The sequence below is a fragment of the Pantherophis guttatus genome, chromosome 5 (genome assembly GCF_059756535.1).
Source record: "Pantherophis guttatus breed Tessera chromosome 5, ASM5975653v1, whole genome shotgun sequence".
Taxonomy (NCBI): Eukaryota; Metazoa; Chordata; class Lepidosauria; order Squamata; family Colubridae; genus Pantherophis; species Pantherophis guttatus.
In genome coordinates, this window is record NC_142067.1 from 59,295,737 (window position 1) to 59,313,728 (window position 17,992).

General features: G+C 40.6%; 1 protein-coding gene across 2 annotated transcripts in view; it reads left to right on the plus strand.

The window, feature by feature from the left end:
• The first annotated feature begins 8,202 nt into the window (after positions 1-8,202).
• The window catches only part of LOC117669428 (amine oxidase [flavin-containing] B-like), a 76,694-nt gene continuing 66,904 nt past the window's right edge, over positions 8,203-17,992 (plus strand). Inside the window, exon 1 of one of the 2 annotated variants that reach the window (XM_034423865.3) lies at positions 8,203-8,505. In XM_034423865.3, coding sequence (XP_034279756.2) covers positions 8,451-8,505 — 55 coding nt within the window. In that variant the 5' untranslated portion in view covers positions 8,203-8,450. The remainder of the gene's footprint in view (positions 8,506-17,992) is intronic. The other variant, XM_034423867.3, reaches the window with a different exon arrangement.

The following is a 17,992-nucleotide window of genomic DNA, read 5'->3' on the forward strand; positions in this document are numbered from 1 at the left end:
ACCATCTCTGGTGGTCTTGCAGGAAGGCACAACACTACTGGCAAGAGATTAAGAGAATAATTGAAGAAACAATGAGGCAAAGAGTAGAAATGAAACCAGAATTCTTTCTATTTGGAATGACTACACCACAGTGTACCAAGGAGATAAAATATCTTACCATCCACATATTGACAGTGGCACGCATAGTGTACGCTCAGAATTGGAAATTCGAGATAATACCAACAGAAGAAAAAATAATAACAAAAATAAATGAATGCGCAGAGATGGATAGGCTCACAAAAGAGCTCCAAGATAAAGAGAACACTGACTTTTATTTAGTTTGGCAAAAATGGTACACATGGTTAGAAGGAAGGATAGGGCCAACAACATAGGACACTAGAACATAACTCAAGAATCGCAGAAATAGTTACATGAGATGAGCCGTAGGATGGTATAAATAAATGGTTAATATGATTGTAGAAAGATACTGCTGAACTTCTATGAATGTATTAAGGTATAAGCAAGTAAATCTGTAAATAGTATGATTAAGGAAAATTGATTAAATGGACATTAATCACCGATGCGAAGGTTTTCTAGAAGTTAATTGATGGACTTCTTGTTAATGTATAAGTGTTTACATGTATTTGTGTTTTACGTTTGTTTATGTTAATAAAATTTTAAAAAAAAGATGTTTGTAAAACTTTTTCAACAACAACCTTGTCCCTATCTATTTTTATAACATTTATTGTGAGAATGTAATGAAGACATGTGCAGCAGGATTAAGAGAAAGGGGGGTGAAAATCACTTTTCTACCCAATTTGATTATATTCCAGTGTTGTGATTTACCACTTTCCTAACAAGAGCAACATCCATCTGAATATCTTTTATTTATAGATCAAAGGAACTGATAAGCCAATTGTTCTTCCTATATACTGCCTAGAGGGCTGCCATAACAGAAAAATCATATGCTGACTGATTTGATTCATTGGCCATTCATCAGCATCATCACCCAAATTCCAAGGACAAAATGATTTGTTGATATAGTATGAGAATCAGAAATGAAGTGACAACACTGCTGTATGTTAGACACTTGGAATATAATTTGTGAGAAAGCATGCTTACCTTTGGATCACAGATCCCAAGATTGCCAAGAAGGAGAAAGCAGAAAACCTTTATATAAAATTCCTCATTGGGACATAGGTATGTCTGAAACATGGCTGTGCTCTGTGCTGGACAGCTCCCTTAATTAAGTGAAGGTTGGAGTGAAACTGGAGGAAGAATGTTGCTACAATGCTTGCAATTTTTAAAAACATGTACCTGCTAATTTCATTCAGCCAAATAACATCATAACTGGTTTGGCCCACATAGATATTATGGGAGAAAGGGCAAGAAATACATGTTTCTCATTACCAGTCACTGAAGGAGTGAACTCATGTGTACTGTTACATTGACCTTCCTTTAAATTTCATTGATTAATGTTGGGTTGAGTAATGTTGGATTGGATAATGTTTAGATAATTTGAAATGAAAAATGATGAATTCTAGATTGTACATTGTCTTTATTTTCTGTGTTTTGTTTTCAAGTTCGTTGTCAAAAGATTTTGACATTAAAAAGATAGCCTAGCCATGTCTTCTATGCATCCTGGGCGGCTATGTACTATGCGGAGGGATTTTACACTCACATTGTCTTAAACACTGACTTCAAAAAGCAATATTTAGGGGGGAAACATAAAAATGAATGTGGTTATTGCATGCTTTCCACTTACCTTGCTGAATGATCAAATGAAAAAAAAAATACTGGAGATCAGAGTATTGTGACTATGCATGATGTGACATGCATAGTTCAAATAACCAGGTAATCATGCCAGCTTCCAGCAATGGATTTTAATTCACTTTGACTCAATCACCCATGTTGGACAAGATTGGCCTGCTGACCAATTCAGGATTTTCTTATGTTTCGGGGAAAGAAAGTGCAGGGAGAGAGACCCAATAGTCATAGGGACTCTACCTCCTGGCAAACCCTGCTATTTTTTGCAATCTTTGCCTGTGTTTTACAGTGACTTGGGCCAGCAGGTTACTATTGTTTATATTGCTTAAATCAATTTTATAATTATTTAGTTACACCTTAAGGATATAAAGAGAATTACAAGTCAGGCTTTATGTAGAATACCTGTCCCCACTATCTTGCTTGAATGCTTCTGATCACAATGTTATTCAAATTGATAGGACTCCTTCTTCTGCCATATTGCAGACATGACTACTTGTTTTGGCAAAAGAGTATTTGTATCTTTAAAAGATAATGCAAGAAGCAACCCTATGAATGGATGCTTTGGAGTGGAATAGATAGTTGCTAAGCACCAGGGCAGCTGATAACAAAGTAAGGTCTATGGCTTGCCTATTTCTTATATTAAGGCAGATCTGAAAATGCTTGAGAGATGATAGCAATGTGTTTTCAGCAGGGAGGGACAGAGGGACGGACGGAGAGAGAGAGAGAGAGAGAGAGAGAGAGAGAGAGAGAGAGAGAGAGAGAGAGAGAGAGAGAGAGAAATATATATTATTGTCAGCTAAATATATATTATCCATCCATGTCACTGCAGATTTATATTTCATTGCTGTGTTTGTGGTGACACTAAAATAGGCCCAAGGTTATTATGACTAGGACACCATCTGGAGAACATAATAAAAAATTGGGTGCCTTCTGTCTGCAAATTTAGCTTGAAGAAGTTAAATGGACTTCTTTGGGAGCCCTTTAGGATTCTCACATGCTTTGAAGAATATGCAAGAATATCAGAATGTGTCCTCTTCTCTTACCATGATACATCAACTCAGCTTTTCCATACAGGTGAAAAAAGATTTGTTATGTTTCAAACTTTCTGCTGGAAAAAAAACTATCTGTTTCTCATGGAATATAAATATAGATCCCGGGTGTCGGACTCAATTTATTATTATTTTTTTATTGAAAAGTTTTAGAATATTTTTACAAACAATTTCCCCCCCTTCCTCCCCCCACCCATTCCCTTCTCCCTCCCTCCCCCCCCCCGACTTCCCAGAGCAAATACAGGGTATAGCATTCAGCAAACATAATCAAACATAAACAAACTAACTATAAACTCTTACCTCCCCCTCACATTTTAACTCCCCCATACATACCAAAATATAGGAATATAAAAATTCACCTAAATTCATTCATAAGCTATTTGCAACTTTTTAGTCCCATATTTGTTTTGAATATAATCAATCCATCTTCTCCATTCCAATATGTATCTTTCATTTGAGCGATCCTTCAAATATGCAGAGATTTTAGCCATCTCCGCCAAATTAGCTACTTTTAATGTCCATTCTTCAATGGTAGGTACGTCTTCCTTCTTCCAATACTGCGCCACCAAAAGTCTGGCTGCAGTTATTAAGTGTCAGACTCAATTTCAATGAGGGCTGGATCAGCATTATGGTTGCCCTCAAAGGGCCAGTAACTGGGTCGCTGCAACTAGGTGGGTTTGGACAGGTGGGCGTGGCTGGCTCAATGCCGCTCAGTGGGCGCAGCTGATTCAGAATGGCTGAGTTGGGACAGAACAAATTACACCAGCTAACTTGAAGTGGGGACAATTCGGCGCCCCACAAGTTTTATCCACAGAGGAAGGAGAGAGTCGTCTCCCCAAGCCCAGGAATGATTGGCAGTTTGTAAGTGCAGATAAAAGTCTCCAAGCTTGGAATATGTGTGTGTGTGTGTGTGTGTGTGTGTGTGTGTGTGTGTGTGTGCATGTGTGCACAGGATGCCAAAGGAGACATTCTTCTCCCACTCTGTGACCATCATTGGCATTTCCCTGTCTGGTGTCCCCCTCCAAGCAAAATTTCTGCATGTGGATGTGCAGAGGAAAAAACTGCTGGTAGCAGTTTCCTCCAAGTCCAACTTCTGCTTGACAGATCTCTGGAGAGCAAGAGGAGGAGGCAGGGGAGCAATGCTCCCTGGTCCTGCATGAGGGAGGCTGCCCCTTCTTGAAAGGGAATCCCGATTTCTAATCATGTGACATAAGGATGCTGGCTTGTTGGGGCAGCCTTCCCTCACACAGTTCCCCTGCCACCGCCTCCTCCTCTCCAGAGATCTGTCAAAGCAGAAGTTGAACTCAGAGGAAACTGCTTCCCGCAAACATTCTCCTCCACAGTTCCACACATAGCAGTGTCATCCTCCACCTCCTGTGGGGGGGCAGGCAAGGCTGGAAGCGGGGATCCGGAGGTCTCCAGCAGAGGACTGTGAGACAAGGATGACTGGCAAAGCCTAGTCCACCAGAGGAGCCTCACTGTCCCTCTCAGGCCATGCAGATGAGCCCCAGATGGTGGTGCTGGCTGCCTGGAGCCCTGGGCAGTGGAGGGCAAGGAATGAAGGAAGGAGATTGGAAAGAGGGAGGGGGGGTCTGAGGGAAATCCTGCCTTAGCACTTGGCCACCAGCAGCCCTGCTGTCCTTTTGTCATTCCCTTGCCCCGTCCTCCTGGGACCCACCCTAGGATGGGTGGTCTCCCATCCTATCACTGAGGATGCTTTGGTTACAAAGCTGGGTCTCCTTGCATGGAGAGGGAATGAGCTTCCCTCTGACCCATACTCTTTGTCCTCCTGCACCCACCATGAGCAACCTGGCCAAGGAGAGCAAGCACAGCAGCAGCAGCCTTGAGGAGGAGGTAAGCACAGCGGGGCCACCTCCTCAGGGAAGTAGGGTAGGCTTGGCAGTGGGGTCCCGGTGCCCAAGGAGCTGGGCTGGGTACTTGCCCTCCACTGCCCAGGGCCCAGGGCTCCGGGCAGCCCACACCACCATCAGGGAGTCTTCTACATGGCCTGAGAGGGAAAGCAAGGCTCCTCTGGTGGACTAGACTTTGATGCCCATCCTTGTCTCATGTTCTTCTGCTGGAGACTTCTGGATCCCCCCCTTCCAGCCTTGCCTGGCTCCCCACAGGAGGCAGAAGACACATTGCTGCAGTTTCCTCCAAGTTCAACTTCTGCCTTTGAGAGATCTCTGGAGAGGAGGAGGGGGTGGCTGGGCAACTGTATGAGGGAAGGCTGCCCCAACAAGCCAGAATCATTCCCACACACAATTGGAAATGGGGATTCTCTTTCGAGAAGGGCAATTTCTTTTATGCAGGACCAGGGAGCACCAGGCAGAAGTTGGACTCAGAGGAAACGGTGTCCTGCAAACTTTCTCTTCCGTGCTTCCACACACATTAGCGGTGACCTCTGCCTCCTGCTTTGCTGGGAGGGCAGCATCAGACAGGGAAATGCTAATGATTTCTGTGATTGGGAGAAGAACATCTCCTTTGGTGTGCTGTGCACACATATGCACCCACGCACCATTCCAAACTTGGAGACTTTTATCCACATCTGAGCTTACAAACTGCCAATCATGCATGGGCTTGGAGAGAAGGCCCTTTCCTTCCTCTGTGAATAAAAGTCCCCAAACTTGGAATGTGTGTGTGTGTGTTTGTGTATGTGCATGCACTTGGCTGCCAGCAGTTTGGGGAGGCAAGGAGCTTGTGGGGCACCGAATTGTCCCCCATCAAGTTAGCTGCTGTGACTTGTTCTGTCCTGACCCAGACATCCTGAGTCAGTCACGCCCACCTAGTCACAGAGACCCGGCTACTGGCCCTTTGAGGGCAATCATAATGCTGATCTGGCCCTCAATGAAATTGAGTTTGACACCCATGGGTTAGGATGTTTGGATTGGTTTTGCAGTTCTGTTCTTCCTCCTCTCCCCACCCCCCAATTAATGGAAGATGACTACTGGGAGAATGTTACCTTTGATCTGGTGTTCTCATTGAAGTTATTTAGTGAAGAGAGTCAAGTTTGGGAATCATCATCATCGAACACTTTGCTTATGCTCATACTAATACTCATTAAACACTCAGAAACTGTCACTATCTTAAAACAAATATAGTGATCTAAACTAAATCTAGGTAAAATTGATATGAAGGATAATTCTCTGATCTTACAGAAATCAGTGGAGATTGGTCATGACAGCTGATTTCTTAATTCATAGTTTCACATTATTTTGCAGTAATTAATAGTAAGTGTAAATGGCTAACTATAAAACAAAGTTATGTGCCTGAATTGTCATAAATTAAAATCTCAAGAACAACCTCTTGGGAAAACAATGTTTAATTTATCATAGAACTGCCCTTGAAGGTCACTAAAAAGCTACAGGTATGCTAGAATGTGGCAATATGGACAGTGATAGACATGCCTCATTATAACCATATCAACACTCTGCAAGCTGCATTAGTTACCACAGGCTTCTGAACGCAATTCAAGATCACCTATAAAGCCCCTCATGCCATAGAGCCAGGTTATTGAGGTTCATCTATCTCTAGCTGTTTCTGTCGAACTGGTGAGACTGGACAGGGTGGGCATGCTTTGAGTTCCATCCATTAAATAGCATAGAATAGAATAGAATTCTTTATTGGCCAAGTGTGATTGGACACACAAGGAATTTGTCTTGGTGCATATGATCTCAGTGTACGTAAAAGAAAAGATACATTCGTCAAGAATAATAAGGCACAACACTTAACAATAGTCATAGGGTACAAATAAGTAATCAAATCATACTAGGAAACAGTCAATATAAATCATAAGGATACCAGCAACAAGGTTGCTGTATCATACAGTCATAAGTGGGAGGAGATGGGTGATAGGAATGATGAGAAGATTAATAGTAGATAAACTGGTAGGATCTAGGAAAAATGCCTTCCCTATCCTGGCACCTGCCTTATGGAACATATCCTTTCAGAGACTTCGACAGTTCCCATTCTGATTATGTTCAGGAAACTGTTGAAGATCTGAGTGAGTATTTTACCAGGCTTTGGGGTCCAGTGATGATGGAGCTCCTGTTATAAGGGTTTTGGGGTATATTCTTCCTGTTGATAATTAATCTTTCTTTCCTTTAACTGGAAATTCCACCCAGAATTATCCAGCTGCCTCCAAACAAATGTTGGAATTTTGAAAAATTAAAATTATATCTGAATTAGGTATTTTACAACTCTAGTAATTTATCATTATTACATTGCTCTCCCCACCAAGTTTTGAAATTTTCCAGAAGTCTTTCAATTTGAATGTTGCAACTGGTGCATAACTAGCTATGCTTCGTTGTTGTTGTTTTTATCTAGAAGTAAATATTCACAGGGCATTGCATCTTCCAAAATCCAAAATGAGGATGGTGGCTATTCAAATGGTCACAAATGAGCATGCAACTTCATCAGAATAATTAATTGAGCAAAATGCAAAAATCCAGAAATGGAAAAGAAGCAAAAAATGAGCCCAAATGCTTTAGTCTAAGGTCTGCAGATGAAAATGAGTCTCAATAATGCAATTGTCAGTGTTGGTATCGTCAGTATCAGTTATATCCTGCCTTTAGAAAAAAATGGTTGTGTCTAGCAAGCATCAACATCTGCCTATCCCAGATCCTTGGAAGGATTCGATAGGTGGATAAAAATGCCAAATCCAGTCTAAACATCTGGCTGTCTAGGCAGAGAACCAATAATATAGTAACAACAAATCAAGTATAAATCAGAAAACCAAAGGGTAATTTTTGCTGGATTCAATAGGTAATATTTGGATTGTGGTTGTTCAGATTTAAATTCGTTTTGGAAATTAAGTGACTGTTTCCATTATTATTTTGCAATTATATATTAGGATTTAAAATCAATGCTTACTACACTAAAACACTCAAAAATATATATTCCAAAGTATATATTGGGAAAGCCGTTTTTAAATATAAATTAACCATATATCAATCCACTGCTTCCATGAGAGTCAAGTCAAGCGAAGTACTCATTGTATTGTAAAGAATGTTTACGTTCAGTATGAATGCACCGAAATGAAACTGAATGCCCATTGGATTTCAGTAGAAGCACAGTGCACACGTGTACAATGGTCAGTGGGGCAAAATAGAATGACAGCATAAAATAACGATAGAAATTGGACTGACAGGCTTATTGTGAAGGAAAACTATGCAGAGAAGTTTTGCATGGATCACTGGTGTGTGTGTGTGTGTAGCTATAACAGAAGCATATAAGAGACTGGATCTCTATACTGTACTTTTGGCAAGTATAGGACCCATTATTCCTTTAGGGAATATTTTAAGAACTTATTTCTGCCTTGAACAGCACCAGGGCGTTCTACAGATGAAGCCTTTAAGTTGTCTGCTTCTCCGGTCGACTTCATTTCCTGCCTGGTGATTCCTGCCTTAAGCAGCGGCTATATCCCTGCCGCCGGGGAACTCTTGAGCTCCCCGTCCGCTCAGGTGAGGCTCACTGGCTGAGCCACAGCCTTGGCCGCCCTTTGCCAGCAGCGGGCGGAGTCTCCCGCTGAGCTAGCGAAAGGGGTGTGTTGCTCATCACAACGGCTGCCCCTGTCACTGTGTCCGGGTGGCAGTCGGCGAGGAACCTCTGCGGTAGCAAGAAAACCGCTACAGTTGGAGACGGTGACCAGCCATCATGAGCAGCGACCACAACAAGTGCGACGCGATCGTGATCGGAGGAGGCATCTCAGGTAAGTCAGAGGAGAGGTCAGCCGGAGAGCGGGCTGCAGATACGCCCGAGACAGGCGCTGGCGGACACAAGATAGGGCGCCGGACTATTCTGGGGCATCGGGCCCAAGGTTGGCAGAATTGGCTTGTGGTTCTTTTCGGCGGAGGGCTGAAGGGGTTTTTCTTAGATTTCGGAGTGGGAGTGGGGGAGGAAATGAAGTCTCGCTACCATGAGAGACGCCACTGGCCAGCTGTGAGCGCCGCCCGTGCCCTGCTCTTTCTCCTGGCGCACAGCTGAACGCCATTCTCTTCTGGAGTGGCAGGCGGACACTGTTCTTGGTCACGCTTCTTTTCCTCAGCCTTCTCACCAAGAACGCCTTTGTCCGCAGGCAATGAATCCAGGATTGAATCACCGCGCAGCTGGAAAGATTAAAACGGGAATGGTTTGTTTCAAGTTGGTGCACTTGAGCCATTTCTAAATTCGGTGCCCCTAATTCCCCAGGCAGTTTAGGTTCAACACCTCAACATCCCTAACATATCTACATACTATGTGCTGGCAGAACTAAGGCCAAAGTTCGAAGTATATTTGCTTGTACTGTACACCTCCACCTCCACCTCCACCCCCAAATCCTTTTCTATAAATGCTATCCATCTGATCTCTAGATACTAATCATAAGCCACAAACATCTAGGCTGGCAGGACCACCCTTTGTTCCATACTCTTCGGCTCCATGTCTTTATTTGTCTAGTGGAGTTAATGGAACCAGTTCTTCAGATGCCTTTTGAGTTTGTTGAGAATGCAAGCCATCCACTTCTTCACCAGAAAAGCTGGATCATAGACACTAAGTTCCTTTAGTTTTGTGTTGTTTCAGCTAAGTGGCAGCATTATTCAGTGATGACAAAATAAATAAGTGGATAAATATAACAGAAGGGTCAATGGAAGGTTACAAATTGCTTCTAAAACTTTACTTATCATTTGGTGAAAAAAGTAGACTTGTATAAAATATCTTGGTGGCTGAACAATATACAAGCCTCTGGTTGAAAGAGTTACAAGCAGATACTCTGTTTTGGTTTTTAGTTTGAGATCACGATTCCTTTGTAATAATCAGGATTCAGAAACATCATAGACAAATCTTTTTTTAATTAGCATATGGGAAGTGACCCCATTCTTTCATTTTGCCTCAGCCCAGGAAGCAGCTGAATGGGGTCTGTTAATAAAAAAGTAATGACTGGTCCTGAATCCTGATTATTGCAAAAGAATTGTGAGATTGTAATCCCAAATAAAAAACAAAAACAGAATGTCTGTCTGTAAATCTTTCAATCCTGTGTTTTGTTCAGCCATCAGGGCATCTTTTGCAAGTCCCTCCCTGGATTTATTTGAGATTCTGGTTAAGCCTGTTTTTTCATGGATTTTTTCATACCCAGACTGTAGAACAATCTATCCTTGGGATTGAAGCATTACACATTAGGAGAGGGCTCAAACTATGCTTGTTTGTTTTAAGTATTTCATCTTGCCTTACCATCTGCTTTAATTGTATCTCTGTTATTTTAAAAGTGCATAGAACTAAGGTGTGGTTGGCATTAAAATACTCTAAAATAAAGATAATCATACATACTTATTCCCCACCCCACATTGACTTGAATAAATGAATTCAGTGGGAATGATTTCTGAGGTGGACACACTTATCATGGCACTGTCAATTTCCAAACTGATTTAATGGTGCAATCTAATTGATTTCTATCAATTCTGCATTCATTCTTATTCTTCCTTTCTTTTGAATTGTAATAATTTGCTAGCAAGTTTATTGTTTGATTAATTATTCAGATCTGACTAGCTTTACAAAGATGCTCTATAAATTCTTGATTGTTATTTACTTAACTAAGTAGCATTCTGCAATACCTTGACTTGGGTTTCTATATCTGAAACATATAACAGGTAAAAAATCACTTTCTCCTCCATGGATATACAATAATAAAGAGGCTACATTGGGTGTATTTCTGCTATGCATTTGGCAAATGTCCAGAACATTTGTCTTAGAAATGCCTACTGTATATGTGATAGCCGCAATCCAGGGATGAAATCCAGCAGGTTCTGACAGATTCTGGAGAACCGGAGTGGAAATTTTGAGCAGTTTGGAGAACCGGCAAATACCATCCCTGGCTGGCTCCATAGTGGGGTGGGAATGGAGATTTTGCAATATCCTTCCCCTTGGAGTGGGGTGGGAATGGAGGTTTTGAGTATCCTTCCCCTGGAGTGTGGTGGGGATGGAGATTTTGCAGTATCCTTCCCCTGCTATGCCCGCCAAGCCACACCATGCCCACCAAGCCACGCCCACAGAACTGGTAGTAAAAAAAATTGGATTTCACCACTGTCACAATCCTAGGGCTTTCTGGGAATTCCCAACATTCCCTGTCAACATTTGGAGGGCACCACATTTGGAGAGCAGCACTGTGGAAAAAAATTAATACATAAGTAGCTTGCAAGTTAAATTTTTGCTAGCCTTGTATTTTTTTAATTCATTGTTAAGAGATTTATGCTGAACAACTGTGATGTATAGCAAAAGTGGACAATCTGCTATTCTGGCATTACTTGTTATAAGTTAACCAGTTAATTCAATAAAATACTGATGCTTCTATGGAAAGATACTGCAAAAAATTGTACCATTGGTTGTTCATGCTGGCATACTTGTCAGGTGTTGTAATATGTATTAGCAAAAATATTATACTTTTCAGAAAGCATTAGGTAAGCATTATTTATTCATTAAAGGCATTAATATGACCTTGTTTGATAATGAACAACTAGAAAACAAATGATCAACAAAAAAGTAAAGATTTAGATTAGATTTGAAACCTTCTGTAACAACGACTCTTAATGTTAACTCAAGAGTTAAAATAAAAAAAAAGATGTTTTGGTTGGCTAGTAACGGAACGATCTAAGATTATTAAGTAGCAGGTGGAAGTCAAACAAACCTTTTATCGGATTTTTCTTTCATGGAGATCAAAGTAGCAGACTTTTTCATTTAATTTCACAATAACACAGTGAGTTAAGTTTATTTAAGAGAGAATTTGAACCTGCTTTCTTTTATCCTAGTCTGCTCTTTCATTCAAAACATATCAATATATAAAGTTTGAAGTGTCTGACATTATAGCATCAGTCTCATCTCTGATTTAGTTGAGAAGTCATGTTCATAGTTATGAACATATAAGTCCAATTCTAAGCCCATTTCCTATGTGTTGATTTAAAACACAACTCATTTCTCCATCATAGTATTGATTATCCATGAATTTATATTCTGCCTCTGTTGTGACTCTCTGCCAAACTATAATGTATTGTATTGATTTGAATGTGTCAGTCCTTACAGAAATGCTGATTGTTTTTCTCATCTGGCTTTGCTGCTGTCTTGCTTTGCAAATCAGTATTGAAGAATGAATTGGATAGTGTGTTATTGTACAATTCTGCAATTTCAGGTTTTTACTTCTCTAGATTGATTTGTTGGTCCCTTCTGCCTATATCCCATTAAAATAACATGAAACAAAGAAATTTATGATGGGAATTCCTGAGAATAAACAGTGTATACATTTCTTGTGCAAGCTAATATACTGCTGGTCTGCTTTTATACATATAACACTTCAGTTTAACGTAGAAGTTAGGCATCAAGCTAGAAACCAGGAGATTGTGAGTTCTAGTCCTGTTTTAGGCACAAAGCTAGCTGGTTAATTTTGGACCAACCACTTTCTCTCAACCCTAGGAAGGAGGCAAGGGAAAACCACTTCTGAAATCTTGCAAAGAAAATGCAGGGATTTGTCAAAGCAGTATCCAAGAATCGGATGGGATTGAAGGGAAAGGAGAGAAAAGACAATAATCAAAGTGCTAACTAATGTTGAAACAGCATACAATTTAGAGAAAAAAATTAGATTAATAATTACTCTCTATCCTTAATAATATCATTAAAATGAAAGATAGGAATTAAAATCAATAGACTTGATTATCTGGTATGGTTACAGCAGGGGTGTCAAACTCATTGAGGGCCAGATCAGCATTATGATTGCTCTCAAAGGGCCTGATTTACAGCTTGTGACAGCCATCTGGGCTGGAACATGGTCAGCCTTAGATCTGACCTGTGGGGCTGCCCTGAAGCCAGCAAGGGGCCACTCCTGCTGCCTTGGCCCCACCCCCTGAGAATGCACACAGGAGGTGGTGAGTGTGCAGGGTTGGCATCCTGAGTGAAACGGAAGTGCTCAGAATGCATTCAGGCCAGATGCTTGCTGCCTCCTGTGCGCATGCCCAGGGATGCCAGGCCCCATACACTTTCCACCTCCTGTGCCTGTGCCCAGGGGGCGGGGATGACCCCTTGCTGGCTTCAGGGCAGCCCCACGGATCTAAGGCTGACCGCGTTCTGGCCCAGATGGCTTCCACGAAGTTGTAGATCAGAGGCTGGCCGGCCTGGGCCAGGGCCGAGGTTCTATGGACCGGTCCTTCACTGTTTCCAGGGTGGCCCCATGGGCCAAATCTAATCACATTGTTGGCCAGATGTGGCCTGCAGGCCTTGAATTTGATACCACTGGGTTATGGTGATATTCCTATTCAAGAAAAAAAATACTATGGAGATCCTATTATTGATGAATTCATGGCATTCCCATGCAGCCAAGTGATTGGATATTAAACAATTTGTGTTCCTGAGGATTTCCAGGAAAGACTCAATAAGCATTTGCCAGAGATTATTTAGAAAAAAAGATGTGCCAAGTTCTTATTCTCTGGGGTGATTCACGTTTTCAGTGATGGCCTTCATGCTCAGTTGACATTATTTAACAATAATGTTAGAAGTCCAAGCACTATTTAGAAATTATCAAAGAAGATATTATTGCTGTAAATTTAGGTGCAATAAATGCAACATTTTGCATAAACAGTTACTATAATGTAAAATAAACATAATTGAAGAATGTGAGACCAATGAACAATTTTCCTTTCTGTAACAAACATAAAAACACTTTATGGCATTGCTGCCTTTTCACCTTGTTTTCCAGGAGAATTTTTTATAGGTAGTCCTTGACTTTAAACCATTAAGTGACCGATCAAAATTACAACAGTACTGAAAAAAGTTGTTTATAATGGATCCTCATACTTACAACTGTCATAACATTCCCACAGTCACATGATCAAAATTTGGATGCTTAGCAACCAGCATGTATTCATGACAGTTGCAGCATACCCAGGTAAACCACATGATTTGCTTAACAACTGCAATGATTTGCTTAACAATTGTGGCAAAAAGGTTGTAAAATTGGACATGACTCATTTAACAACTGCCTTACTTAGCAACTGAAATTTTGGTCAAAATTTGATCATAAATTGGGAACTACCTACATAATGACACACAGAACAGTGATACGCTTTCCATGGCCACTTTGAAACTAAATGAATGCAAGAATATCACTCTCCTAGGAAAAGCTGATTGACATTCTTTCTTCCAACAAATTCAAATTTGTTCAAAAACAAATTTTCTTTCATTGAATTATATGAGAACTGGTATATTTATTTTTCTGCACAGCATTAACTTTTTGAAAGACTGTTGAAGCGATTGTGAAACTAATTCAACTTGTTGACTTGCATGACAAAGCTGAATTGCTTACTCATAAGTTGTGTTCTGCTGATTTTTAACTCCATAATATGCTATGATTTAAGTCTAGGCCAATGTTCTACAACTTTCAATAGTGAATAGTAATTCTCAGCATTTCCAGCCATTGGGAATTCTGGGTTGCCAAGTAGTACTTTTGCAGGACAGAAGGCTGTTTGAGATGAATGTGGGTGCATACATATATACATACACATACAGATTCTTTTGTGTGTCTTTTAATGACCCCATATTTCCTTATATCGGGGTGGAGTTGGGGCAATGGAGTTGAGTGTTTACTGGCCAGATGCCCTTCCTGTTGCCAGTGCAGAGTTCACAGCAGATAATTCTCATTGTACCGAGAGAGAGAAATATCTGCCACTACCTCTGATCACTACCTGTGATTGAACTCACAGCCTCCTGATGGTGAGGCTAGAGCTCCACCTCTAGGCCACTGCATCACTCATATACATACATATACAAATCCATATTTATATATGTTAGACAAGCACATATATTGAAGATAAATGAGAGTGAATAAGCTAATAAGAGTGAGAAAACAAAGCACTTCATCAAGGAAAATCATGCCACTTTCTTTCATGGAGAATCATGAAATATCACTTTATTTGCACCACATTGATGTCAAATTGTCATATTCTCTACTTGACAACATTACAATACCAAAGATGTAGAATGAAGTTGCCTCTATATGACTGGTTTGCCTAGAAACAATTGAATGAGAATGAAGTATTGTCTAGCAATGTTACATCCTTTTCTTTGGATAATGGGATCAATAGGAATAATGATACAAACTGGTATTTGTCATAGAGATGTCTATTTAAGCTGGATTCAAACAATAAGCTATAATAGGTTTTGTTTTGTTTTGATTCATTCTGATTTGTGAATTTAGTCTTGTTATTGTTTAAACCCACTCATTGTTGGATCATAGATCATAGTTAAAACACAATGAATAAACTGTAACCTTAGGTAATGCTGTAATTCTTGAGATTTAGTACAGTATAATTGAAGCAATTGTAGAAGCAATTGAGTCACTGATGCCAAAGCTTACCTGATGGCCTCAGTCCTATCACCATCTCCCAGCATAGTCTAGCTCAATGGTTTTCAACTTTTTCAGTGTCTCCTTAAGTCTCAGGCCCCAGGTGTGCCTTGTGAAGAGGGACGGGGCACTCTCCTCCTGAGTCTTTGGGTCAGCCTGTGCTGTTCCCGTCTCCTCTCCACTCTCCGTGCTCAGGAATCAGGAGGGGATAGTCCTTGCTCATCATCTGATTCTCGTCTCACTGCCTGCCCTTTCTGAGTCATCCTGCCCCCGTTCCTCCCTGATGACAAGCTGCCCCAAACCTGAAGGGCCTGGGGAAGCCTGGTCCTGTTCCTCCCTGCATTCCTCTGAAGCCAACGAGGCCACCCGCTCGATCTCCATCAGCTCCAGCTCCGGCCCATCCTCCACGGATTCAGGCTCCGACGCAGACATGACACTTGCACCTGGAAGCAAACTGGCACCCAGTGCAGCTCATGGAACAGTGGGTTACATGAGCCACTCTTGAGGCTCCAAAAGCCACTTGCACCACTGCATTCTGCACCAGCTGTAGCTTCCAAATGCTCTTCAAGGATAGCCCCATGTATAGTGTGTTCTAGATTTGTCTTTTTCTATCAGCAAAGTGAAAAGAGTTTTTCTAAGTATACAAAAAAACCCCAAAAACCCTCAAGCATTAGGGTTTTCAAGAGTTACACCAATAATACTCATTTTAGAGTATATATAGAATAGAGTAGAGTAGAGTAAAGTAGAGTAGAGTAGAGTAGAGTAGAGTAGAGTAGAGTAGAGTAGAGTAGAGTAGAACGGAATGGAACAGAACAGAATAGAAGACTCAGCCGCCCTGAGTCTTTGGAGAGGGGCGGCATACAAATTGAATAAATAAATAAATAAACAGAATAGAATAGAATAGAATTCTTTATTGGCCAAGTATGATTGGACACACAAGGAATTTGTCTTTGGTGTATATGCTCTCAGTGTACATAAGGAGAATAAAATACATTCATCAAAAATAGAAAAATACAACACTTAGTGATAGTCAAGGTTACTAATAAGCTATCAAATCGTACTAAGAAACAAATAAAAACAATATAATTGAAAAATACAAGCAACATAGTTATAGTAATAAGTGGGAAGAGATAGATACTAGTAAAGAAGGGAAGAATAATAGTAATACAGTCTTGACAGTGTTGTGGGAATTAGTTGCTAAGCAGAGTGATGGCATTCGGGAAAAAACTGTCCTTATATCTAGTTGTTCTGGTGTGTAGTGCCTATAGTGTCTTTTTGAGGGAAGAAGTTGAAACAATTTATGTCCAGGATGTGAGGGGTCTGTAGATATTTTCACAGCCCTCTTTTTGACTCCTGCAGTATACAGATCCTCAATGGAAGGCAGGTTGGTAGCAATGGCTTTTTCTGCAGTTCTAATTTTCTGTTGAAGGCTGTGTTTGTCTTGTTTGGTTGCAGAGCCAAATCAGACAATTATGGAGGTGCAGATGACAGACTCAATGATTCCTCTGTAGAACTGTATCAGCAGCTCCTTGGGCACTTTGAGCTTTCTGAGTTTGTGCAGAAAGAACATTCTTGGTTGAGCTTTTTTGATGTTAGGTCTTTCTATATACTCTATACTGTTTCCATTTATATTGCTATTTAGTGGGCAAATTTGATGACTAGCTGAAATATTTACAGGGCTCCAAACACTATGAAGATATGTGCTCAGTATTTTTCTAATTCTCATTCCTTGATCATTTTTAACCAAATAGATCGCATGAGCTACAAGTTCACCTTCCCCTCCACCCCTGTAATGGTGCTGTATACTGATTCAAGATAACATATGCTAATAAGAAGCATAGATGACAACTAAGCATGACATGCATTTCCCCTGAAAAACCATCTATTTATCAAACTTATATTGGAATAAAAAAGTGCCTGTCATATTTAATATAGCACAATATTTTAGTGAAAGAAGTTAATGGTGCTATTCTGTGGTCTCTGCAGTAGTGTTCCAGGGGTCACACTATTTAATAACCTGACATTGGAGGTAAGGACAGAATAACAAAATAACAGAATAACAGAGTTGAAAGGGAGCTTGGAGATCTTCTAGTCCAGCCCTCTGCTTAGGCAGGAAACCCAATACCATTTCAAACAACTGGTTATTCAATTCTTCTTAAAAACTTCCGGTGTTGGAGCATTTACAATTTCTGGAGGCAAGTTATTCCACTGATTAATTGTTCTAACTGTCAGGAAATTTCTCCTTAGTTTTAAGTTGCTTTTCTCCTTGATTAATTTCCATCTATTACTTCTTGTCCTGCCTTCAGATGCTTTGGAGAATAGGTTGACTCTCTCTCTTTATGTCAACCCTATAGCTATTGGAACACTACTATCATATCACCCCTAGTCCTTTTTTCCATTAAACTAGACATATCCAATTCCAGCAAACTTTCTTTATATGTGTTGGCTTCCAGTCCACTAATCATCTTTGTTGCTCTTCTCTACACTCTTTCTAGAGTCTCAACATCTTTTTTTAAATTGTGGTGACCAAAATTGGATTCAGTATTCCCAGTGTGGTCTTACCAAGGCATTGTAAAGTGGTATTAACACTTCACGTGATCTTTATTCTAGCCTTCTGTTAATACACCCTAGGATTGCATTGGCTTTTTTGGGAGCTGCAACATACTGTTGGCTCATATTTAAGTGATTGTCTACTAGGACTCCAAGATTCCTCTCACAATTACTAGTATTGAGCCGGGTATCACCTATACTGCACCTGTGCATTTGGTTTTTCTTGCCTAAATGTAGAACCTTACTAAACATGCCTACTTAGACAAGGTGCTACCATCTGCTGAAACAGATC